The following is a 26,268-nucleotide window of genomic DNA, read 5'->3' as shown; positions in this document are numbered from 1 at the left end:
GTCAGCCGAGCGGTGGGGCTCTCACGACACTGTGCAATCTCACTCCCGGCTGCTGGTGTCAGGAAGGCTCAGAAACACCGGGAAGAAGTCCCTTCCAGGCCTCACTGCACCAGTGAGTGCACTCACTGCACCCCAGGGAAGACCCCGAGGAGGCGTCTGGCATCCCCTCGACGACGGGAGGCTCAGCTCGCCTGCAGGGACACCTCACCCACCAGCACAATAACTGGAGAGCAGGAGAAAGGAGGGTGGAGCTCAGGGCAAGAGAAGAGACAAACAGGAGCCAGGGCATCTGCCAGGCAAGCCAGCTGGGGCGAGGTCCCTTCTCCTGGAGTGTCGGTTCCTGTCCTTGCGTGTTGAGGATGCAGAGCTTACGGGGCGAGGAGCAGGAGCCCAGGGCACCGTGATGCAGCGGGGTCCCATACCGGCTATGGGACCTGGGTCAGGTCGGTACAGGTGAGATGCAGTGTCCACAACTGCACTGGGCAGAGCAAGTGAAAGCGGGGCTTGGAAAGTCCCAGCAGAAGGGACTGTGTTGCAGGAAAACATCTTGCTCCCTGGCGGCAGACCTGTCTTTCAGTGGCAAGGCCGAGGATCAGGTCCGAAGGCCTGAAGTAAATCCGCACCCCGCCAACTCGCTCCTGATGTGCCCTCCACAAGCCCTGTTCCCCCCTCTTCACAACGGCAAGAAGAGGCGGCGGCACCCACAAGCAGCGGCTTGGAGAAAGGGGCCTCAGGGACGAGACTGGTGGCATCAGGAGCCAGAGGAGAGGGTGGGCGAGCTGAGGCCTGCAGCCTCTGCAGCTGAATCTGGTTTCTCAGCTGCAAAACGGTACATATGACTGTTACCTCCCAGAGCTACACTGGGGATCAAAGGGGAATATGAGTAAAAATTCCTGACACATCTTACGTTTTACTGAAATCCGTGAGTCCTGAGGCCCCTGCACATGAGTATATACACACACCCCACAGTCACTCTAGGAGGTGCGTGGAAGCGTGCACCTGGGACAAAGCCAGAAAGTAGCTTCTGCGGAGCACGCTGAATTATTCACTAGCTATGGATATTGCCCAGATGGAGCAAAGCTGGGAGGGGCGCAGGCGGACGCGGAAGAGCTGCACTAAAGCAACAGACCCTGCGAAGACAGGAGCCCCAAGCGTCTGTCCTCACACAGACAGGAGGCGCCCTGGGCACCTGCCCCCAACTCCCGGCCACCCTGCCACCTCCCCTCTGGCCTGGCGGAGACGGGCCCCACCTGAGCGGGGCAGGGCAGTCGCCAGCCCTTTGCATGTGTGCCTGGCTCTCTCCACTCACCCGCGTTAGCCCCCGTCCCAAGGCCACTGATGGGCTCCCATCAAGGGGCCGGCCTTCCCTCTGCACGCCCTGCAGGCCTCAGCCCTCTCTTTCCCTGGGTCCCCTTTAGCTTCCTCTTCCTCTTCCTCTCATTTTCACGCTGTGCCCCCTTTTTCCTTCCATTTTTTCTTCCTTTGGCCTTACTATTATTCTTCAGGTTCCCCCCACCCACCCACCCACCACACACATTTTAAACCTTATTTCAAATCTTCCTACTTAGTTTTCTTTCTCTTGGGGGAAAAAAAGCACACACCACACACACATTCTGAAGGGTGGGAAACCTGAGAAGTCATAGGCTTTGGGAGCAAAGACAAATGCTGAAGAGCAGCTAAATTTAGTCATTTCAAATACCAGGTGAGGCCTTAAAAAAAAACTTCAGGCTTCAAATGTGCTGTGAAAATCTCGCAGTTAGGATTCCTCCATAAAAGACGAGCCGCTGCTCCAGGGTTACCTCTCAGAAACGAGGGGCAGGAAGTGGTCAGTCCTCAGCAGCCCCTCCCCTAATACTCTCTCTTACAGCCACTTTCTTAGAAACTCAAGTCACCCAGGAGCCCTGCTTCCTCCTGGAACACACAGGAGAAACAGGCATTTTCTCCAGGGTGAACTGGAACAGCCAATGTGGGTGCGTTTCCCAGGAGCACGTGGAGAGGATCGGCCACACAAGCCGGCAAAGCAGACCGGGGAGGCCAGGGTGGACTGCTGCTGGCACGCACTCCACGCCACCGCACAGCTGCTTCCAGGGAGGGGGGCCGTCTCTCCCGCCCTCAGGTTCCCGGCCTGCCTAATGCCACGGAGACTCATGCTACAGAGTCCTGCTCAGGCACGGTCACGAGCCAGACGCTGGGCAATGGAGACAACCACACACCTAAGGTCACTTTTAGGAAAATCAGAACTAGTGCCAGGAAGGTAGGAAATAGGGATGATTCCACACCTCCTATAGCCACTCAACTTCCCTGGCAGAGGCGATGCTGGGGACAGGCCTGGAAGAAAGTGACCCAGAGAGGAAGCAGCCTCTCCTTTTGGGGGAGTTTTGAGGAAGCAGAGCACCCTCCACCCCGCCCTACTTGCCAAGAAAAATTTAGACTGACCCCTTTCTAGGAGCAGAGGGCTGAAACACAGAACACTCGGGGCATCCTGTTGACTCAGGGGATCAGAGTTTACCATGAACTGACGGGAATTCAACAAGAAATGTATGTGGAAGCAAAGCGGTCTGCAAACTGCAGCGTGCTGCCCAACGCGGTGCCAGTGCCAGGAGGGCTCAAAGGGACGCATCGAAGGCCCGGGCTGGCATGGACTGGGGGTGCCCACAAAGCCAGCAGACAGGCACAGTGCCCAGATTGTATCTGCATCTGAAGCCGCCTTCTCAGGCACTGAGGAAACCTTATATAATGAGGCTAACACTACAGAGCACTTTTCTTTGCAGGGCAGGCTCGCCTTTCCGGCCACCCAAAGGAGGCCTTCTGGTTACAGTATCACCTAGGATCTGGTTTAGCTTCTGCGGAGCATGCTGAATTATTCACTAGCTATGGCTATTGCCCAGCTCGGGGTCCCAGTGGTGGGGCACCTGAAGAGGCTGAAAAGGACACAGCGAGCACACTTCCCAAATCCAGACCTGGAGGAAGGCCAAAGAGATGACAGACGCAGGCGCAGCAGGCTCCAAGTGTGGAGGACACGGGTATAGGGGCTGCGGCAGTGGAGGGGTAGGGAGGCAGAGAACAGCCAGACCCGCCGCCTGTCACACCCTGGGGCCTGTCACTGGAGAGGGACGGAGGTCAGAGAAGGCTCCTGTTCCTGGAACTTCGCTTCCTGCCCCCAACCCCCACTGCAGCTCGGGGGAGCCCTGGGTTCCTCGGAGCCCGGAAGGAATGCAGTGGGGTGTGCGCAGCCTCCTTGCTCCCGTTTCAGGGTCCTCTGCCCTGCAGCACAGGTACAAAGCCTAAACTATGCCTTTGAAGAGCAAGAAGGCGGAGCAGGGATCGGGTAAACAATACTGCATTTCCATTGCCTCATCTGGCACCAGAGGGGACCAGGGTCAGGTTTCGCGTCCCAGGGATGTGCTGGGTCCACAGAGGAATGTGCCCGGTGGCGGGGAAGACCCGGGCCAGCTCCCGTGACCCGGCCCACACCACCAGTGCTGGCTCCCCGTCAGCAGGAGCCGAAGACACAGACTCCTCTTGCCGCTGTAATCAGTGTGGGCGTTGGGGGCTGACACCCAAGCCCTGGGCACACCGCCCCCTGGGCACTGGGCCGGGTGCAAGGGGCTGAGGCTCCTGAGGGGGAAGGCTGGGCCTGACGGGGCTTCCCACCTGTGTCTGAGCTGGAAGCACCTCACTCTGCTGGGGCAGGGCTTGGAGTCAGGTGCGGTGGGAAGGCATGCCATCTAGGCCTTGCCAGGTAAGCTGGACGTTATCTAGCTTCACCCCCGTACCCAGGGGGGATGCTGTATTCCCAGAAGCCAGAGCTAACCTGGGGAGCGCTGGGTACTTTCTGTCTGGAAAGAGTCGTGGATGTCAGTGCGGAAAAGATGAATAAAGGCTAGTTCCAGAGGCCGGCGGCCTCCTGGGCCAACTGAGCCCCAAGTCCTGCTCTAAAGAGGCTGCTGCGTACAACCTCTGCTGTCAGAGCGGGGACTACGGGGCAGAGTCCTCCATTTTCTTGACCTCTCTCCTGATTGGAGAGGACCCCTAAAGGGCACAGGGATTTCACCTGAACATGAGGCACTCAAATCAGACTAAAGGAAGAATGTCTTAACTCACCAGATCCCACAAACACACTGGGAAATAGGGGCTTTTAATCACTGAGGCTGGAGGAGGCAATGGCACCCCACTCCAGTGTTCTTGCCTGGAAAATCCCATGGACGGAGGAGCCTGGTGGGCTGCAGTCCCTGGGGTCGCTAAGAGTCAGGCACGACTGAGCGACTTCACTTCCACTTTTCACTTTCATGCACTGGAGAAGGAAATGGCAACCCACTCCAGTGTTCTTGCCTGGAGAATCCCAGGGACGGGGGGGGCCTGGTGGGCTGCTGTCTGGGGGGTCGCACAGAGTCGGCCACGACTGAAGCGACTTAGCAGCAGCAGCAGCAATCACTGAGACGGGGGCAGCCGTTCACGATGAAGCACGGAGGCACCGGCCTGGGCCTGGCGAGCAGCCGGCAGCCAGAGGCCGCCGGGCTGGGCTGGGTGCCCCCCATCTGAGGAGCCTCCCCACACACAGAGGAAGCGAGGAGGGAAGAGGAGGAGACGGGAGAGGGCAGCCGTCCTCCCAGCCACTGGTGGCGAGCTCGGGCTGGCAGACTCCGCGTGCACGCAGGCTCTGACGCGGCTCTGAAGGTGGACGCGCTGGTGTGGACGGGCGGGCAGACGGGGCCCTCGGCCTCTCAGGGAACCTGGCCGCTCACACACGTCAGCAGGTCTTGCTGATGAACAGGCCAGCCTCCCCGCGCCTGGGGGACACGTTCGGAAACCTCTCTCAGCAGAGCGGGCCCCACCCACCTCCGAACCGGCTCCCAGCCATAAATAAACCAGGCCCCTTGACACCTGCCAAAATCTGTCTTCTCGGCAGCAGTCTAGGACTGAGGGCGGCCCCTCACTTGCCATTCCTGCCAGTAAACAGGGGTGCTTGTTTATGCCCCTTATTTACCAGGGCAGAGTGGAAATCTTGTTGTTGGATAAATCTGGCCAGAGTGTACCAAACAGGCTGTCCAGAGCTCTGGTTTACATGATGGACGGAGGCCCCCACCCCTCCCCGGCCTCCCCATCTGGGACCTGGAGATAACACCTCGGTGAGGTCACGGCGAAGGTCCATGATGACATCATCTCCATGCCCTCCCCGCAGCGCCGGGCCTCTCTCCCACCCCACCTGCCCTCAAAGCCAGGGGCCACAGACTGGCCTGTTGCTAAAGTCCTCAGCCACTGGGCAATCCGTGTCAGTCTCCTAAGGCTCTGGACACCCTCTGTGAGCTTTGGACACCCACCCCCCAACCCATGCCGTGCCTTGTTCTTAGGAGGACCAGCCTCTCTGCACAGACGGGGCAGGATGACCAGGGCAGGGGCAGGATGACCAGGGCAATGTCAGGGCCAGGCTGGCAGAGCCGGCTGTGAGCTGTGAGCACACCAGGCTCTCCCTCTCCAGAGACCCTCCCACCGCAGCACCCAGCTCAAGCCTTCCATGAAGCAACAGCTATGGAGAGCTTCTGAATAAGGCCAAGAGGGAAGCAATGACCCAGCCCAACTTGGGAGAAAGAGAAAATGAGTCTCTGACCCCTGTGATGACAAATCCACTCTCTGGAAGTCTGGGAGCAGGTTATCAAGGCAGGACAGAAGAGTTGCTAGGCTTTCCTGACCGTGCACTGTGTTTTCTAAGAATTGCTGCTCAGCAAAAGAGAGACTGGGAAGAGGGGTGACTTCTCTAATGAGGAACCAAGTGGCCTAACTATTGCCACTGCACATACCACCAGAGGTTCCTGCTGAAACCGCCAGGGCCCAGGTTTCCAGAGGTTAAGACCACTGGCAAACGGGGAACCCGGATGTCCCTGCCTGCTCATCTGCCAGGGTCCCAGTGCACATCTGCTTTCCAGACATAAGAGCGGTTATCCTGCTCAGCGCCACTCCAATAGTAGAAAGCAGAATGGCGAGGCTGAGGTGAGAATCTGTGTCTGTTTTGAAATGGGAATCATTTAAGGCACAATCTCGAAGTGGATCTGGAGGCAAACCACACCACCAGGGCTGAGCTGCCTCCTGGGACTACGAACCCCTCTCTGAGCCTCTGGTGTGCCCTGCCTTCCATGGGGCTCCAGGTGCCCCCCTTTGCTAGGGAGCAGCTGGGCTGAGCCTCTCAGGACAGCTGAGGAACTGAAGCTGCCTCCAGGGTGTATGGGCAATTCAAACCCTGGCAGGGCCGGCTCTGGGCTGAAAGTCAGCTGCTGGTTTCTAAACAATGGCAAGGGGTGTGGGTAGTGGGGGAGGCTTATGAATTAAAAATAGATGCTAGTAATCACCAGGGAGCTTGCAGAGGGCATGTGGGGCTGTGTTTACTAGAGAGAGAAGAATCCCTTCTATTCACGCCCAGAGACCAGGGCAGGACCAGCTTTGCACACCAGCCAAGGAGGCCTCTGGGTTTGAGGGAGTCGGCTGACCACGCAGGGTTTGATGACCCCTGGAAGACCCCTTTCCACAGGACGTGAAGGCACCCTCTCTTCTCAGCATCCCCCAGGGCCACACCCATTCCTGGGGGACAGTACTGGGTCAGAAGGGATGTACACAGAAGGGGAAACAGCAACCATGAGATAAAGTCACTGTCCTTGGGCGGAGGCAACCCGCTCACCACGGGTGTTGCATAAAAGGTCCCTGGCGGTTTTAGAGACTTCACATCTCAGATTGGTCTTGCGGACATGCTAGCAACACAGGGTCTAGTCGCCTCTCTGCCACAGACTAGCCAGGTGCCCTTAGGCAAGCAGCCTCCTGATTCCTCTAGACCTCAGTCTGCTCATCTGTAAAATGGAGATAACAGTACTGCTCTGGCAACTTCACAGAGATGTCATCAGGATTAATCAGGCAATAGAATGGGAAAGACTAGAGATCTCTTCAAGAAAATTAGAGATACCAAGGGAACACTTCATGCAAAGATGGGCTCAATAAAGGACAGAAATGGCACAGATCTAACAGAAGCAGAAGATATTAGGAAGCGATGGCAAGAATACACAGAAGAGCTATAAAAAAAGATCTTCATGACCCAGATAATCACGATGGTGTGATCACTCGGCTAGAGCCAGACATCCTGGAATGTGAAGTCAAATGGGCCTTAGGAAGCATCACTGCAAACAAAGCTAGTGGAGGTGATGGAATTCCAGTTGAGCTCTTTCAAATCCTAAATGATGATGCTGTGAAAGCGCTGCACTCAATAGGCCAGCAAATTTGAAAAGCTCAGCAGTGGCCACAGGACTGGAAAAGGTCAGTTTTCATTTCAATCCCAAAGAAAGGCAATGCCAAGAGAAACTACTGCACAACTGCACTCATTTCACACGCTAGTAAAGGAATGCTCAAAATTCTCTAAGCCAGGCTTCAACAGTAAGTGAACCAAGAACTCCCAGGTGTTTAAGCTGGTTTTAGAAAAGGCAGAGGAACTAGAGATCAAATTGCCAACATCTGCTGGATCACAGAAAAAGCAAGAGAATTCCAGAAAAACATCTACTTCTGCTTCATTGACTACGCTAAAACCTCTGACTGTGTGGATCACAACAAACTGTGGAAAATTCCTAAAGAGATGGGAACACCAGACCACCTTACCTGTCTCCTGCAAAACCTGTATGCAAGTCAAGAAGCAACAGTTGGAACCAGACATGGAATAAGACTACTTCCAAATTGAGAAAGGGAGTACGTCAAGGCTGTATATTGTCATCCTGTTTATTGAACTTATATGCAGAGTACATCACGAGAAATACCAGGCTGGATGAACCACAAGCTGGAATTAAGATTGCTGGGAGAAATATCAACAACTTCAGATATGCAGATGACACCACCCTTATGACAGAAAGCGAAGAGGAACTAAAGAACCTTTTGATGAAAGGGAAAGAGGAGAGTGAAAAAGCTGGCTTAAAACTCAACATTCAAAAAACTAAGATCATGGCACCCAGTCCCATCACTTCATGGCAAATAGATGGGAAAACAATGGAAACGGTGACAGACTTCATTTTCTTGGGCTCCAGAATCACTGCAGATGGTGACTGCAGCCAGGAAATTGAAGGACGCTTGCCCCTTGGAAGAAAAGCTATGACCAATCTAGACAGCATATTAAAAAGCAGAGACATTACTTTGCCAACAAAGGTCTGTACAGTCAAAGCTATGGTTTTTCGAGTTGTCGTGTATGGATGTGAGAGTTGGACCCTAAAGAAAGCTGAGCACCAAAGAATTGATGCTTTTGAACTGTGGTGTTGCAGAAGATTCTTGAGAGTCCCTTGGACTACAAGGAGATCCAACCAGTCCATCTTAAAGGAAATCAGTCCTGCATATTCATTGGAAGGTCTGATGTTGAAGCTGAAACTCCAATAATTTGGTCACCTGATGCGAAGAGTCGACTCATTAGGGAAGACCCTGATGCTGGGAAAGATTGAGAGCAGGAGGGGAAGGGGACGACAGAGGATGAGATGGTTGGATGGCATCACCGACTCAATGGGCATGAGTTTGACCAAGCTCCAGGAGATGGTGAAGGACGGGGAAGCCTGGCGTGCGGTCGTCCATGGGGTCACAAAGAGCTGGATGTGGCTGAGCGACTGAACAACATAGGCGATGAAGCTCTGGAAGGATGAACCTTCTAAATAAGGATATAAGACGGTCCCTGGAATAACCATTTTCCCCATTTCCATCCTGCACCTCGGGAACCATCCGCCAGTGAGCTCACCCAAGAGTCTGCGGTCATGCCGTCCACCAGCAACAAAGAACAGAACCCTGTCTGCCTCCTGGATATCTTGGGGGCAGTGTGAAGACCAAACATGAACCTCGTGGAAAAACTACCCAGCTGATGCCCTTCCGTCCCCCCAGCCCCCTGCATTCCCACTCAGCAAACAGCAACAAACTTTGACAGCCTCCAAAAGTACCCGCTGCGCACCCACTCCATCTGCTCAGACAGCTTCAAGACTACAATGCCCACGTTCTCTCTCCTTGTGAAACGGCTCCAGGACCAGAGACCCTGTTTTAGGATTGTTCTAAAGTGACTTTTAAAAGGTATCCACTGACTCAGCAGCAGCAAGAGGCGGGCCTGGTGGCTGCTGCAAATAAAATACTTGCTCACTGGGAATTCTGTAGCAGTCCAGTGGTTAGGGCGTGGCACTTTCACTGCCAGGGCCCAGGTTCAAGCCCCGGCGGGGGAACTAAGATACTGTAAGCTGTGCTACATAGCCAAGAATAACTCAAAACAAACAAAAAACGGTTGCTCATGAAGGGCTGAACAACTTGGTTCCTGCTGCTAGTTCCCTTTGGGTCTCCCTTCCTTCCACAAAGCCACGTTTTTCCTTTCAGCCGACACATCCAGATCTCATTCTTGGCACAGTCATCTCTGCAGTTGAAACTAAGCTTGCAGATGGTTCAGGGCCATCGTTCTAAATACTCTATATGCTGACAACCCCTAAACGTCTGTCTCCAGCCTGGGTCTCTTCCCAAGACTACAGACTCCAACATCTGACTGCTTATTTGGCATTTCCACATGGATGTTTAATAATCATCTCAAACGGAACATGTCCAAAGACTAGCTCTGATTTCTGCTCCCACAGCCCCTCCAGCTGTGCTGGTCCAACTCAGCTAATGGCAATTTCTTCTTCTCAGCAGCCAGGCCGAAACCTGTGAGCCCTCTCTGCCTGCTCCCTTTCTGCCCTGCCCCGCCTTCTTCAGGAACCGTTGTTGTTTGATCTCTGAGGGGAGTCCAGAATCCAGCCCTCCCCCGACTCTCACCCTGCAGTAATCTCTGGCATCTCACTTCTGGGGGCTTCCAACAAGCTTCCTAGCCTCCCTGCTCACAGCCTGGCTTCCACACAGCACCCAGCTCCGTCTCCTTATAGGGTGTCCCTCATCTGTCCAAAACCTAATGGCTTCCCATTTCACTTTGCAAAGAAGTAAAAAGCCTTTCTCCTGACCCACTAAGTGATCTGTAGCCCTCCCTGCCCATCTTTTAAAAACTAACACAAACCAGACTGCTCAACCAATTCTGTCCTTTCTCCCCCCACTTGCTGCCCCTCCACTTCTACCATCTCCACAGTCTGCTAAAACCAGCTTCTCGCCGCAGCTATCAGCGACCCTCACTGCTTGATACCGACTACGTACGTGTCCAAATCCAGATCTGACCTTTCCCTCTCACCGCACGTCACTTTGTTGAAAACCTCCTCCCTCTGAAAACTCCTCTGTCGTGCTTTGACATCACCCCTCCTCAGGTTCACTCCTGCAGACCTGTTGCTGTCCCTTACACGTCAGCTCTGTCCTTGGCCTCCACCGTACTTAACACTTGCTTCAAAGTCTCATCCACACCCAGCTCAGTTCCATCTTGCACGTCCACTTTCTTGCCTAGTACTATTGATGAGAACTGCCAGAGGTCCTCTGAGTTTGTCTCTGCCCTCCCACCCTCACTGATGCGGCTAGACTCCAGCAACAGCTCTGATAATGGTTTCTTTGACTCCATCCTGCCCCGCTTCCTAATCTACCGTCTACACTAAGACCCAGCGGGGCCTCCTCCGGCCAGTTTCCGGCCTAACACCCTCTGACAACGTCACACTCCCCCAGGCTCCACATGGCAAGACCTGGTGTGATCTAACCTCTGCCTACCTGTCAATCCCCAAAAGCACTGGACACTCCAACTGCAGTGAATCTGAGGCAGTCCCCAGCAGCGGCTTGTTTCTCTGTACACTATACCCTTCCAGCCCCCACACTTGCCCCAAGTCCTCTGGCTAAATTGTACTCCTTCTTCAAGATTTAGCTCAGTGGCTTCCTCCAGGAGGTCCTCCCAAACAAGTTCTCACATCCTCTGTCACACCCTCACCACCCCATTCTGTCTGTTCACCCATCTGTCTCCCTTCTATTCAGTGAGGACAGCCCTAACCCTACTTGTTCCCTCCAGCTCATTCATTCTTATAGCGCATAACAAGTATGCACGAAATATTGAGTTGACTCAGGCAGAAAGTGGCACAACCATGGTTGACGCTAGTCCAAACTACTGCATGTATTGTTTCTCGAGCGCACGCTTAAGGAAAACACACCAAAATTACCATCAGCCCAAGGAAAAGATAATTTTGAAAAACTAAATTCCTAAGCAAACAAAAATCGGCTTTGGGGGGCTCGCCCCTTGCTTCTGGCTTGGTCCTCTCTCTGGCTCCTTCCATGAAACAGACAGTTCCCCAGAGGCGGGGTGTCCGCACCCACCAGGCCAGGCCCCAGCTCAGGTCCTCAAGGCCCGAGGCCCGAGGCCCCCTGCGCGGCGGCCCCAGCCCGGAAGGCCCGCCTCACCTTGTCACCGAGACCCTCGGCCTCCTCCGCCAGGAGGGAGCCGCCGTCGGGCAGCAGCAGGGCCGTGTCGGTGGTGGAGGAGGAGCGGGGGCGGCCCTGGTGCTGGTGCAGGATGGCGGCCAGGCCGCTGTCCTGGGGGGCCTTGCGCAGCAGGTGGGGGCTGCCGCGCTGCGGCTCCAGGGAGCCGCTCTTGGCGCGCCGGCTGCCGCCCCCGCCGCCGCCGTGCAGGCTGGCGCCCCGCTTGATGGAGGGCCGCGCGCGGATCTGCTGCAGCACGCGGTTGAAGGCGGTGGGCCGGGCGGGCAGGTCGTGCAGGGACATGGCGTAGGACACGCGGTGCATCTCTGGCGAGCGCTCCTTCTCGTCCGGGGACTCGTGGTCGGACATGCCCTGCTGCTGCTGCTGCTGCGGGTCCTGAGACGACGAGTGCTCCCTCTCCCGCGACCGGCGGCGGCTGTGGAACAGGTGCTTCAGGCCGTGGCCAAACATGGAGCCCTCTGAGAGCTGCTGGATTTTCTGAAGGGAGAAGGATGAAGAACCCTGTGAGTGCAAAGCTGGTTGGGGACAGAGGTAAGGGGCCTGTTCCTGGGACACTAGTGCAGCTCCTACAGCCGCCTGAAACTGGAAGATCCCCGTGAACGGCTGCGGGAAGGGGGCAACCCAGACCCACTCCTCTCCTCCCCAAATACATGTATCCCCATGGCTTCCCTCGGGACACTCCTAATCCACACATGGCTCAGGGTTACTTGTCACGGTATCCTTGTGGCTACAGTCTGGGGCTCAGTGCCACATGCTGGCGGCACTTGGCTCATGAGTTTTATCCCTCTGGATGGATTCTCCACCCACCCCTGAGACCTCCCTCCTTCTAGATCAGATCCTTCCTCAAGATCCTCTTTTGGCCCAAAGGATGCCTCATTGCAATGCTCCTTGGGAAAATCAGAGTCATGCAATCAGATTATACTATGCAGCAGATATTGTTAATCACCTACCCAATATCTCTTCTCCTTTCTTCCCAAATTGCATGGCCTTCCTGCACCACACTAAAAATTCTTGCTTCATCAGAGGCCCTGGCAGCCTGGGGTAGCTACATGACACAGTCTTGGCCAATGAAAAGCATGAGCTTTCTGGGGGAACTTTTGCCTTCCTAATAAAGGGACTAGCCCTTCTTGCTTCTTCCCACCTGGAATGTGGAGGTAATGCCTGGATCATGCTTTACCAACAGCCATCTTGGTAAAGCCCCCAGGGATACACCTGGGAACGTGATGACCCTATGGAGTCATCAAATCGGGTGTGGATGCCTACCCTGGGATTCTTGGTTCATGAAATAAACAAGTCTGTCGTTACCTATACAACTTTAGAGTAATTTTCTCTTATTTATAGGCAATCTCATTTCTGACATAGCAATACATTTTACTGAAGCTTCCAGGCTGATAAACACTTCCCCATGCCAGGAGGGTAGCACATCCCAGTTCCAGGGCAACAGAAACTCCTGTACCCAAGACCCTTCCAAACATCTTCACTGGAGGTTAGTCGCTCAGGGCCTAACCTGTGCACTCAGGTTAGTCGCACCCATGAAGCGTGCCTCTTCATTTGGCTGTTCATTTGCATCCTGCATAATAACCTGGTAAATGGAAAAAAGCACACAAACGACGTCTCCGGGCACACCTTCCAGTGCAGGCAGTAAAGGGATGACCTCCTTGGCATACACATTGGAACCAGGACGACCTCCTCGGCATACACATTGGAACCAGGACGAACTCCTCGGCATACACATTGGAACCAGCGGTCCACAGGCTGGAGCAAACCAAGGGGGCGCTGGAGCCCAGAGCCGCCATGGCCCCAGGCTTTCACAGTCCTGCCCCTGAGGCGCTCCACCTGCCCCCCAGGCAGAACTGCTCAGACAGGGGCACCCTACTGCCTGGCCAGGGCGCGGCCACGTGCGAGATAACTCCAGACCACCGCTTCCGCGTGGGGGCCGGCTCACGTGGTGGAGCCGACTCTCAGCAGAGAACTTCAGAGCCAGCAGGCAGGGGGCTGGGACTTGGAGGGCCAGCGGAACCCTTAACTCCTGAGAGGGGAACTCAGAACCAAGCGACCCGGGGCTCCATGAGCTACAGGAGGTCTTCATCTGTAAGGAACGCCCTAGGGAGGCAGCCTGTCAGCTAGGAAACCTTCCAAAGGATTACAAGTACTGGATTTTCTTTTTTTCTAGAAACAACGTTATAGAGGAGAAAACTTGAACCATGCAGACACCAAGAGAAAACCATCTTCAGATCTGTATTAGCCGACCCCACTCTCACTGTAGGCTACCCACTCCAGTATTCCTGGGCTTCCCTTGTGGCTCAGCTGGTAAAGAATCTGCTTGCAGTGCAGGAGACCTGGGTTTGATCCCTGGGTTGGGAAGATCCCCTGGAGAAAGGAAAAGCTACCCACTCCAGTATTCTGGCCAGAATTCCACGGAGTAGGAGCCTGGCAGGCTACAGTCCATGGGGTCGCAAAGAGTTCGACACAACTCAGACTTTCACTTTCACTCTGTTAAGGCTTTCCTGGTGCTTCAGCTGGTAAAGACTCCGCCTACAATGCAGACCCCAGTTCGATTTCTGGATTGGGAAGATGCCCTGAAAAAGGGCATGGCAACCTACTCCTATCTTCCTGCCTGGAGAATTCCCATGGACAGAGGAGCCTGGCGGGCTGCAGTCCACGTGGTTGCAAAGAGCTGGACATGACAGAGGGACTAAGCACAGGGCAGCAGCACTCTCACTGCTACTTGACACCTCAGCTTGGTTTGTGCAGACAGCTGCACTTACATCTGATGTCAGTAACTACGCACACTGCTGTGGATTTGTGTCAAAGTGGAGGATTTTCACTTTTCACCCCGTTTGAATAGTCCCACAATCTTCAAAGTAGGTGGGGCCTTTATAACACCTATTTTACAGACCAGATAAGTTTTATCACCACAGCTCCCTGTGAACTTATGGTATACAGTTTTCAACATGTTCTTTCTCCTGCATGATCTCACTCGACTTTCCCAGAAACTAATAAAAGCAACAGCAGCAACATTTCCATTTTTAGGTGAGGAGATGAAGGTGACCACCACCGCTCCTCAAAGAATTTAATCCTGGGGCAGCCCTGGAGGTGCTGGGTCTCCCCACGGAGCCACCGTCTCCAGGGCCAGCCCGGGGCAGAGTCGGCTCAGGTAAAACCACCACGGTCAAGGAAGGCCGGACTGAGGCGTGCATTCTGCCAGACTTGGAAACCGCCAGATCCTGTGGCCTCTGGACCAGAGACAGGCCGGGACACCCTCCCCCTCCTCGGGCCCAGGCTGATACCAGACCTTGCTGCAGACATCACGGATGGGGCCAGCTGGCTCTGGCACTTGCCCAGCAACTTCTGCCAAGTGGTCACATTACATATTACAAACGGTCTTTCTAGCATTCTACTCCAGGCCTCTTCCTTCCCTCCCTGGCACTCCCAGCCTAGCCTCTCCAACACTGAGGCCCCTCTTCCACATCGACTCAGATACTGACTTCCTTCAGAAGACGGCACTGGAGTTCTGAGGCATCTCCTCTCCCCGAGCCCCGGGAGGTTGGGGTAGGCGCTGGGGACAGCAGTCCCCACTGTCTGCCATATTGCTCTGCATCCAAACTACCTCGGTCAGATTATGTTAAACATCATACGACAGCAGTTTTCAAGGTGCTTTCCCAGGTATGCTGTCCTTCTCGCCTGACACGAGTGTAAGCCCGGGAGGCAGGATGTGTCTCCATTTCACAGCTGAAGAAATGTAAGCAGAGCACAGCTAAGTGGCTCATTCCATTCCCGGAGAAGAGTCTCCAACTTCTACTCAAATGAGCCTCCACTGGCTCACACGCTGATTCCAAGACTAAAGCAGACAGAGTATTTACACAGGTCCCAGAAGAGAACTGGCGTCACTGACTCAATGGACATGAGTTTGAGCAAGATGCAGAGATGGTGAAGGACAGGGAAGCCTGGTATGCTGCAGTTCATGGGGTCGCAAAGAGTTGGACACGACTTAGCAGCTGAACAACAACAACAATGGAACAGCATCACAGGCAGGATCAAAACGGAACAGAATGCCTGAGTCACGGGCAGCTCAGTCCCCTGAACTCTTGCGATGGATCTTCTCATGTTACACTGTGGGACGCGGGCAAGACCTGTAACCAGTGTAGGTCTTCCTTGCCCACCCTGCCCTCCATTCTGCAGGTCAAGCAGAGACAGGGTGACCCAAGGACCTTTGTCCCAGCAGCACGGAGGAGTCTGCTAAAGTCCATGGTGAGGAAGAAGACAAAGAATGATGGGGGGAGGGAGGTGGCTCCGTACAAGGGGTTTTTCCTCACAAAGTGCAAGGCAAGAGAGCAGAGTGATACGTGCACGTGGGTGTCAGAGAGGACATAGTTAAGGAGTTTTGACGTAACATGGTAAGTATTTAAAAAAACAAAAAACAAAAAACCCAGCATACACACATAACCAGCCTCAAGTTTTGGAAATGAGGAAAACCATGGTGACTAGCTTGAGGGAACTCAGCCACCAACGCAGCAGAAAGCACCACCTGCTCTGACTAACAGGTTCCAGCTACTAAATGTCACTTGCTTCTCCACATTGTCTCATGCTTTTCCCCAGCTGCCAGGAGCCATTTTGGTGGCCGAACGCAGCCATGTATTTATTAGGAGAAGAGAGCTGAGCTGCTTCGGAGTGAGAGGTGGGATACAAACAGCTCTCCCGATCCAGGAGAATGAGCACAAACCGTCCCACAGCTGCCCAGAGGCCAGAAGGGAGGCAGAATGCAGAGTGCCCCAGGGCCAGGTGCCCACGCCTGCAGAGGGAAATGAGGGACGTTTGCTGCCCTCCCCTGAATCGGCTTTAAGGGCAGGAAGGGCCCCGCCTCCTTGGGGTGCCATCATCCTCTCAGGAAGAAAGGGTGGACTAAATGCTTTCTGAAAGATCCTTCCTGAGAAGGCTGTGGTCTCTGAACAGTTAGGCTTCATCCGTTCTCCTCCCTGGGTGTGGGTCCCCAAAAGGGGAAGTCTGCTCCAAAAGCTGCAAACACAGCTGCCTGAGATCAAGCAAAATGCTTTGGGGTGCAGTGACTTTGGTACCATCTGGTTAAAAATAGCCAAAAGCGGCTTCTAACTCTTCCAAGTCCCTGCGTTCTTCACAACTCCCATTAATGCTGAAAGGATCTTTAAAAGTGATGCTGACCTATAACTAATTACCCCGCCTGGCAGCTGACTGCATCTCCCCTCCTCCCAGCTGGGTTTGAAACGCCCTCTGCCCCACCACTTGTTCGGCAGGTAGGGTTCAGTGGGGTGACTGGGTCACTGTGAGCCTCAGCAAGCCTAGGTCGCCAACGTTCCTCTATTTATAGGGTCTCTATGGAAACAGGGCCAGCATTAAAGAGCTAATCACTGTAAAAACCCACAGAGTCCTACTCTCAAGATAAAAAGTGCATTGCAGAAGTCTCCGATTACCCTTAAGAAGCCTTGGGTGGGGAGCCTGGGGCTGGAGCAGGAGAGGAGCAGTCACCCCAGGTCTGGCGCTCATGGCCATAGTGATGGAGAAGAGTGAGCGGCTGCAACTGTCTCTCTTAAAAACACAGTGATGAAAGACTTTCGGAATCATTTTTTTCTTCCCCAGCAACTCAGCTGACATTAAAAAAAAAACAACAGATTTCAACTTAGGGGCAAATGATCTTCCCATTCTCAATTTTATTTAAACTTCTTATTCCTTTATGGCTCAGAGAATTCTGCCTGGAGTCAATGCAAGTCAGGCCCAGTGACCTCATGCAATGGGTCTTTAGGCAGAATCGGCTCAACATACACCAGCGTAAGAGATTCTGATTAAAGTGATCTTCCTGGTGTGCCCTCTCTCTGCCTCTTCTCATCCTACCCACCCTTCACCACCCACCTCCCCTGCTCCATACAGTTCTCTCGTACCACGCCAGTCCAAAGAGATCTCACCACCCTGCTCTGAACTCCAGAGAGCTTGTTATCTACACCATTCATCTTGCCATTAATCATGTTCTGCCTTGTGACAGGGCTCTCTCAAACTGTTACCCAACTTTTCACTAGCTTCTGGAGGGAATCCTCAATGAACACATGGAGGGCAGGAGCTATATCATCTATTATCTCTGTGCCTCCAATAGTAGCGGGCAGAGACCTTCACACCAATATGGCCAATGAAAGTGAAAGTGTTAGTCACTCAGTCGTGTCTGACTCTTTGTAACCCCATGCACTGCAGCCTGCCAGGCTCCTCTGTCCATGGAATTCTCCAGGCAAGCATACTGGAGTGGACAGCCAATCCCTTCTCCAGGGGATCTTCCCGACCCAGGGATCGAACCCAGGTCTCCCACATTGCAGGCAGATTCTTTATCATCTGAGCCCCGTCGCTACTTAATAAATTTCTGAGCGGAAACTGCACATCTACAAGATCATCTTAAAAAGGAGATTTAATCCTTAGACAATTACCTTTTCCAAAGATTTAAAAGCTCAGTTGCACAACTTTTTCTCATGTCTAGCCCAGATCTCTCCTGCTGCAGTTTAAACCTAATCTCAGTCTGTCATCTCAGTAACTGCCAAGATCGGGCTTCTTGGGGAAGGACGAACAGAGACCCAGGAGCCTGGATGTGTTGACTGTCCTCACAAATGGCTGAGGTCAAGGCCCATGTCCTCCCAGCTAGCTTTGTTTTCCAGGTGGACATCATTCAGCTAACCTGGCTGGACGCCTTTAGCCAATAGGTATGAAAAGTCAAATATTATCTTTTTCATACAGTCACAAAACGTACCTGTGATCCCTCAAACAGCTTTGTTTTAAATTCTTAACATGGAGAGAGGCTTAAGTGTTTGGTTGATGAAGGCGGACCCTGTCCAGTGTGGCCTCATTCTAAGAACGTATCATTCTTAACTATGAGGATTTCAAAGCCCATTTCTTAAAAGAGAAATGAAAACAGACGTGAGTTTTGAGTTGGCCTCCAAGACCACCACTGAGAAGCCACCTGAATTTGTTTTCCCCAGCCCTGACATGTATTTTTTAAAACTTCAGCCCCCTAATTCAGGTTCTATCAGATGTTTCAATTCCTTGCTGAAGGAGAGATTCTTATTAATGGGATTGGCAGTGAAGACAATACACAAAAAACAGCACATTCTGTAGATGCCAAGCCTACGAGACAGCTCTCACTGGAACAAGGGCAGCTGGGGATTCATCTAGAACCCAATATGCAGCAGAACAGACAGCTTCATTTGGCGTGTGCTTTCGCATTGGCCAACAATTCCTCCCGAATCCATGTCCAGAACGTCTCTGAAAATTCCTGAAGGCAGAGGGGGTGGGGGAGGGGCAACCAGGCCCCAGGACCCTCCATGCTCCTCCCGTTAGGTCCAGGTGGGACAAAAACAGACACCCTCTGCATTCTTCATCGCCCTTCACTGTGCCTGACTACTTACAGGGCTGGGCAGCTGCATCTGGTCAAAGAGGAACTGGCCTTACACGGGACCTGGCACTTGCCCTCTCACGTAGAAAGTGCTCTCCTCTTCTTTGGTAAATAAAGTTCCACCCTTTACAACTTGCTCAAAGCACACATCTTCTGATCAACCTCTTATGTTTCTGATGTCATCAATGATGCTCAAAGCACCCTTAAACTTAGGTGTGCTTTGATGATGACTTTCTTGCAAGTGTTTCGGCCTGTTGGCCTGGAGGCCGAGGCGGTACCTGCTGCCAAAGAACTGATTCCCCATTTCCTCATTCTTGGCTCTACCTCAACTCTCTCTCCAGATGAAACCTCTCCTAGGGTCCCACTCCCACCTGAGACTGCAGAAATCGTCACGCTGGAACATGTCCCTTCTGGAGGACAGCTGGGGGCCCCCTGTTGCAGAAGGCCACAGAGAGCCCTGCCTACCGTCGGAACCCTTCACAGGCACCTTTCCACCCCACCAGCATCCCACGAAGCTGCTGATCTTCTCCGTTGAAAAAGTAGAGAAAGTGAGGCCCATAAATTTTATCAAAACCCAGGGCCTTAAAAATAAACAAAAGAACAGAAAAATAAGCAGAAGCTTCTTGGGAATGTAAACGTTCCCCCTCTCGGGTAGCAGGTAGCTGGGGTGTCTATTTTGCCCCTGTTATTTAAAGGGCACACATACTCTCAGACACTTTTACATACATGGCGTGTTTCACAATCTAAAACAGGCTTTCCCATGGAAGGTCAGCGTCTGCTGCCCCGTGAAGCCTTCGCCAGCGGGCTCTCCGGGAGCAGTGAGGAACATGGTGCACCTGTGCTCAGCACAGGCTGCGAGCCAGCAAGGACAGTCCTACGGATTCAGCTGTGACTTTCCCTCAGCTCTTTGGTTTCGAATCGCTCTTCACTTCAAGCAGACAGGAAGAGCAGTGAACAGTACAGATGAAGGCACCCAAGTGAGTCCCGAGTTACAAGCACTTCGAACCAGGACTGGGATGATGCACTTCAGAGCACCCCCTTCTTCTTCTTGGAAAAAATATTAACACTGTTCAGAACTCTCTGGGGAAATGAATCGCACAGGCATCTGCGAAAGGAAAGAGAAGCTCAGGGAAAGTCTAGGGGACAGTTTCTGGGCAGCACATCCAGAGCCTTCCTTTCACAAAGGCCAAGTCCTCCAGTTGCTCAGGGGTGGGAGAGATGGCAAGGCGGATTCCCTCCCCTGCTCTTGGGCTTCTAAAAGGCCTCAGGGCAGAGCCAGCTGACTCTCATGCTTAGCCACCCATCCCGGGCCTCAGCGACATCTACCACATGTCGTGTTTCTAACAGGAATGTGTGCTCCATGTCCCTTTCTGCAGTTTTCCCCGAGCTCCTCCCACTCCTGCTCTCACTGGCACTGGGTTTACTTGTTGGAAAATCTCAGTGTACTTTTGGTCAGCCAACACTCTCTGTAAGCAGCAATCGAATGTGTCCTCCTAGCTAGTAAGGAAACTGGCAAGAGCAAACGCCTGGATAATGACCACAAATGAATCCAAGACATGAACTCGAGTGGTTCAACGGAGTCCAAGCCACAAGCCAAGGGGGAAGGCGATGTGACTCTGAATTTTGGGGCTCCTGTTGCAGGAGTGTCTGGTCACACTGCCCCTGAAGATCACATCAAGTGCGCAGAGTAGCTGAGAAGGCCTCCAAAGCACCTGCATAAGCTGCCTGTGGGGCAATGTACTTTTTCAGGCTATTTTTCAATTAGAGTTTTAAAACTGCTGCTTAACTATTTTTCCTTCTCACTGGTCCTTCACGGCCCCCAGTCGCAGATCCCAGGCTACCACAGGAGAAAGCTACAGTGCAGTCCTCCACAACACTGAAGGACAAGAAGGGAGACCGCCGGAGCCCCTGCTCCGGGGCTGCTCGACAAGCTTGTCTATCAGGGCACGTGCGGATCACTCTGTCCTCTCCTTTCGCCCAACTTCCACGAGGTGCTTCAGACAAAGCCTTTTTTTTTGTTCCTCAAGATGATTTCCTCCACTGCCCCTAATCCATCACAACGCCTGGAGCTGTTACAAGAAAACAGCAGTAGACTAAGGGACCAGAAATTCCTATTTCCAAAGTTTAAAATGAAAACAAAACCAAGCCAGAACTGCAGGTTGCTCCAGGCCAGACACAGGTAGGGGACAGGGGGTGTTAAAAAATCAAACTTACCCTATTCCGGTACCACCATCACACCTAAAACAAGGTAGCTTCTACGCAGCGCTACAGCCAAAGATGGGATTTTTCCATTGCTGGAAAACTATGCCAGTGCTGGAAAATAAGTTTAGACATACTTCAAAATTCCTAGTCCCTTTCCCCAGAAAAAGGCTCAGAAAAGTTGAGTCACTTGCCTGAGATCACACAGCAAATTAAACTGCGATAGCCCCCAAGTTGGTGTCTGTCTCTGAAGTCCCTACTTTGTAAACATGTGATAAAGCAGACGGAGATAAACAGGAAAAGGCCCTGCCTGTCTCCCCGAGCTCCCACGGAGCAGGCAACAGCTAGGTTTTCCTTGAGCTGCCAGCCTGGGTTCACACGGCTGTGGTCAGCTCAGAAATATGTTTTCTGATGGGGGTGGAGGACAACTTGGAAGGACAAGAAAAGAAGGTGTCCTTTTCTCACACCTGATCTCAACTGTGGTTCAGGGATGGCCCGCATTTAATATCAAGTGTAGAGCTGTTGTTGCTGTGTCTGCCCCAACCAGAATGACAGTGTCAACCGCCACCACCCTCCCCCAAAAAGAAGGAGAGAGAGAGAGAGTATAAGAGGTAAGCGAGTGGAGATGAATGAGCTTCTTTCAGCAGCTTTATCTACAGAGACAAAGACACTGCAGCCCCCACCGCAAGCCCACCTTCCCTTGTGAAGGCAGCGGGGGAAATGAACGGAGCCGGTGGTTTTCACTGCGGCCGGAGCTGAATCGTGGAGGAGTTTCCAAGGCTGCTTTTCATGGACTCGGGGTGAGGATCCCATCTCACCAAGGAATCAGGGTGTGCTGGCCAGACCCATCTGGATCAGCCCAGAAGGAAGCTGAAGTTTGCAGCAGAAGGCTGCCCCTGCCCCACGTCAGCACTAAGGGCAGCCCTTTTCCTTCACCATCTCATTGAAAATAGGAACCACGGCTCCTGACCACTCAGGTGGGCTCAGAGGTGGCAGGTGGGCCAGGCACCAAGGACTCTCCCTGAACTGCCTACCCAGTGGAGCTCATCTTACACATAAAGCTAGCCCCGATCCTCTGAAAAGGGGCAGCCGCAAAATCAGAGGTTACGTTCAAATAACTGCCACCAATTTTTAAGATACACACATGGAGACAGAAGTCACCTTCTTACCCCTCCCCAGGAAACACAGACAGGGGACACACACTCACCTGCTCTCTGACTTCCTGGCTCTGTGCCGCTCAGGCCAAACGAGGAGTGTCATTGGTTTATTCTGGCGAGCTCCTTAGTGGCTGCTGCCGTAGGAGACAGGCTTTATTTAACATAATGGAGTCCTTTTGCTCCCCTAGCCAAGACCTTGCACCCCCTCTGGAGAAAATCTCCCCAAGGCATCAGTCTCCAAGGCGTCTAAGTTCCTTCCTTGGGCTGACATCGCTCTCAGCCCGGCGGTGAGCTTGCTTGAGAAGCCTGAGCCTGCAATTCCTGTGGCAGCTCCAGCAAAGGTGCATTATTTGTCACAGCTGCTGTTTTAGTTAATATAGAGACATACCCAGTACAGCTCAATAATTGTCTCGGCAACCTAAGCTGGAAAATGAAGGACTCCCAGCTGCAAGTGGCCGCCTCTCTCAGATCCTGGTTCTCCCTGCCGGCTCATCATGTGTGCAACTTGAACCGAGGCCCCAAACCAGCGCAAGCACCAAGCGGCCACCTGTCAGTTCTCCACCCTGGGGGCTGGTTTAGGAAACCAGCCCGGATCTCCAAGCACTAGCTTAACCTCTGGCTCCACCTAACGGCAGGAAACCCACACTCCCCTTTCACAGATGGACAAACTGAGCTTCAATCCAGGAAGGTCCCAGAAGGAGGAAACGAATTCAGCAAAGGAGCTAATGGTCCTTTGCTTGGGTTCCCACCCCTGTTATTTCCTTCCCCTTCCAGGGAGAGGAAGGGATGTCAACTTTTTAGTTAGCATTTCGGATTTCTCCAGCTCTTTGTCTGCGAATAGCGCTTCACACACATTATTCAAACAACCTCGGATGCGTGAGTCACTAGAACGTCTGCTGAATAATGAGGAACAAACACAGAGGCCTGAAATAAGCTGAAAGACAGAGGCACAAATGGTACCTGAGATCTAGCCCAGGGTCTGGCTGAACATCTGCCCATCCTCTCTGACCTCGGTCTGGCTTCCCCATCACTTTTAGCCTGTTACAGCACTTCTGCGTGGGGCGGGGAAAGCTAAGTCGCCGGTTGGGCTCTCAAGGGGAGGGTCTGCGCTCACCTTTAAATCGGGAGGCTTGCTTCGGGGACCCGGGTTGGGCGCCGCGGCAGCGCCCGCATCCGAAGTTGGCCCGCCAGGAGAGTTAGCACCCGCGGCCTCCCCAGGCCGGATGTCCGCACCCGGCAGGTGGCAAGCAGCATCTTCCAGCCCGGCTCCATCCTCCTCGCCCTGCTGCTGCTGCAGCTCGTCCGATTTGCACCTCTTCATGGTGTAGATGGGTCGGCAAGGGGAATCTGTCCTTCCAGCGCGCCGTCCTGGGGGGAGACCGCACCCCCTCTTACACTCAGAAACGAGGCTCCGGGTCTAAATTATTAACGAGGAGGGGAGTCGGGCGGATCACAATCTCTTGAATTGAAAAAATAAACCTTTTCAAGGGAGGGTGAGGGAAGGACGAGGAGCGGGGAGCCTTGGTTACAGCTTGGAATAGTTCATCGCCACCCGGGGAGCGAAGGCAGGTCACAGTCGAGGCTGGGCAGCAGGAGTCCTTGGGCAGTCATTGGAGCGGGAGGAGGAAGACGGCCCCCGGCCCCCAAACTTTCTGCTTCAGGGCACGCGCAGGGCGGAGGAGAGCCGGGCGGCACCGCGCATCCCTCCCGGCGGGCCGGGCTGCTGGGCGCGGCAGGCATGGGGCGGCCGGCCGGGCAGGTCCTCGTCTGCCGCCCTTGGCGGCGACTGCGGCCCCCCGCCCCGCCGCGGGCCCCCGGCCCGCGCCTGCCGGCGGAGGAGCCCGCAGCGCGCCCCCGCCCCGCCCGCGCGCCCGGCCCCCGCCCGCCGCACCGCCTGCTGCAAAGCCGCCGCCGCGGCCTGAGCCCGCGGCCAGCGTGCAACCTAGCCGGCCGGTGCGGCGGCCGGGCGGGGGAGGCGAGGCTAGGAGGGCGTGACGACGGCCTCGGGCCAATGGGGAGCCCCGAGGGCCGGGGGGGCGTCGCGGCCGCGTCCTTGGGGTTGGTTGCACCGCGCGATCCCCCAGGAGCAATCGGGAGGGCTGGAGTGCTGCGTCTTAGCATTGCGGACAGCGGGCTGCGGAGTTGAGATCAGGGGTGTCGGGCCACCGAGGCGCGATTTTAGCAGAAGCACCCGAGGGACCCTTGCAGGAAACACTCTGTCGGGGTGTCCCCCACCCACTCATTTTATTTGGCGGGGAGGAGGCGACATAGGGATGCTTATCATCACGCCTTTTTTGCTCTAACTTCGCACATTATAGCATCTCTTCGGTGAGGAAGACGCAGATCCTAAGACCCTTGATCTGAAACGCGGACAGATTGCTACCTTAAGAGCTGCAAATGCAAAGCGAAGGAAGAGAGCGGGTGTTCTGCCCCATCGCCTCCTCCCCTAATTATCTAAAGAGTCTCAGCTTTGTGCTCAGAAATAAGAAAGTATCTCATTTTTGAACACAATAATGTATGTGAGTGTTTTTGCAAACTGAAGCAGCTTTTAGATAAGAAGGGGTTTTAATGACAGGAGGTTGAAACGTGGAAGAGAGGAAAGGAATTCAATCTTTTCCCTCCATAAATCTCAGCAAAACTGCACTGAGTAATCTGGAGGCAGAAGAGAGCAAATACTGGGGTTACCAAGAGATGGAGCCGGGTAATAATAACAACCCTATTCTAGTAGCTACCTTGTGATTACTGTGGATACCATGGGTTTTGCCCACCCAGCAGCCAGATGAACAGTTTTGGAAGTAGGTTCCAGGACCAGCAGCCTCAGCATCACCTAGAAACTTGAGAGAAGTGCAAATTATTGGACACCATCCAGACCTGTTCAGAGAAGGCGCTGGCTCCCCACTCCAGTACTCTTGTCTGGAAAATCCCATGGATGGAGGAGCCTGGTGGGCTGCAGTCCATGGGGTTGCTAAGAGTCGGACATGACTGAGCGACTTCACTTTCACTTTTCACTTTCGTGCATTGGAGAAGGAAATGGCACCCACTCCAGTGTTCTTGCCTGGAGAATCCCAGGGACGGGGGAGCCTGGTGGGCTCCCGTCTATGGGGTCGCACAGAGTCGGACACGACTGAAGCGACTTAGCAGCAGCAGCAGCAGCCAGACCTATTGAATCAGAAATAGTGGGTCCCAAGATCTGTTTCAACAAGTCTTTCAGGTCATTCTGATGCATACTAACGTTTGAGAACCACTGGCCTAGACCGTACTGAAGGGACCACTTGGTGTGTGAGTCACAGTGATCTCTAAAGCGTTTCACAGTTTCCCAAGCTCTTTCACACCCATAGTACCATTCTAGCCTCAATTCATTTACCCTTTCAGTCCTGCTAGTCTGTGAGTTTCCTGACTGTTCTTTTTCCCAGTCCAACCACTTGTTTTAATGCGTGTCCTAGAAGAGCCTAAGTTGTTAAGTATTTACTTCAGCCAAGCAGCTACTTTCTAAACAAGGCAGCTCCAATTTTAGAACACAGAAGTTTAGAATGGGCTAGAAATGTAAAGCCCCTCCACCTCCATTACACAGTGTCAGGCACAACGTGGAAAACGAGGCCACAAGTCTCTAGCATTTTCAGTAGTGGGGGAAAAGCAGAATGCCAGTTAAATCTGTGGCAGGACAAGGCAGAACCAGTCGGGGCTGATGACCCTGGTGCACGATGTCACTGTCCCCTGATGGCTCACCCCAGGGAAGTGCAGGGGTCCCACAGACCCTGGACAAGTCTCGGGTGGCAAATGGTGAGTGCATATGGATGTACGTTCATGACCTGACTCTAGGCCGAAGAAAAGTGGAGGCTGTCAGTGTGAAGCTCTAAGGAAGCAGAGACCATTATCATTCTGAATTACATTTCCTTTCCATACTAGGTTGAAGCTGACTTTGAATTTTATATTTATATTTTCATGTACACATAGCATGATGTCCAGATTTCCCGTTTGTGCCCATGTTTTCCGAGGAGTGATGCAGGTCAATAAAAAAGTGTGTCTCATGACATCAGCCAATACTTTACATTCAGTTTTGGAGAGACAGCGTTGAGAGGTTAGGAGCTCAGACTCTGCAGCCAGTCTGCTTGTGGAGAAATCCTGGCTCTGCTATCCACT

At 53.5% G+C, this 26,268-nt stretch overlaps 1 protein-coding gene across 1 annotated transcript in view; it reads right to left on the bottom strand.

The window, feature by feature from the left end:
* The window catches only part of TMCC2 (transmembrane and coiled-coil domain family 2), a 36,284-nt gene extending 12,835 nt beyond the window's left edge, over window positions 1-23,449 (bottom strand). Inside the window, exons 1-2 of the mRNA XM_068986214.1 lie at window positions 23,243-23,449; window positions 11,332-11,847 (exon numbers count right to left, since the gene is read on the bottom strand). Coding sequence (XP_068842315.1) covers window positions 11,332-11,847; window positions 23,243-23,449 — 723 coding nt within the window. The remainder of the gene's footprint in view (window positions 1-11,331; window positions 11,848-23,242) is intronic.
* Between the last annotated feature and the right edge of the window lie 2,819 nt (window positions 23,450-26,268).

The sequence above is a fragment of the Capricornis sumatraensis genome, chromosome 14 (genome assembly GCF_032405125.1).
Source record: "Capricornis sumatraensis isolate serow.1 chromosome 14, serow.2, whole genome shotgun sequence".
NCBI classification, from domain to species: Eukaryota; Metazoa; Chordata; class Mammalia; order Artiodactyla; family Bovidae; genus Capricornis; species Capricornis sumatraensis.
Note: the sequence above shows the minus strand (reverse complement) of the source record. Positions and strands in the feature narration are given on the sequence as shown.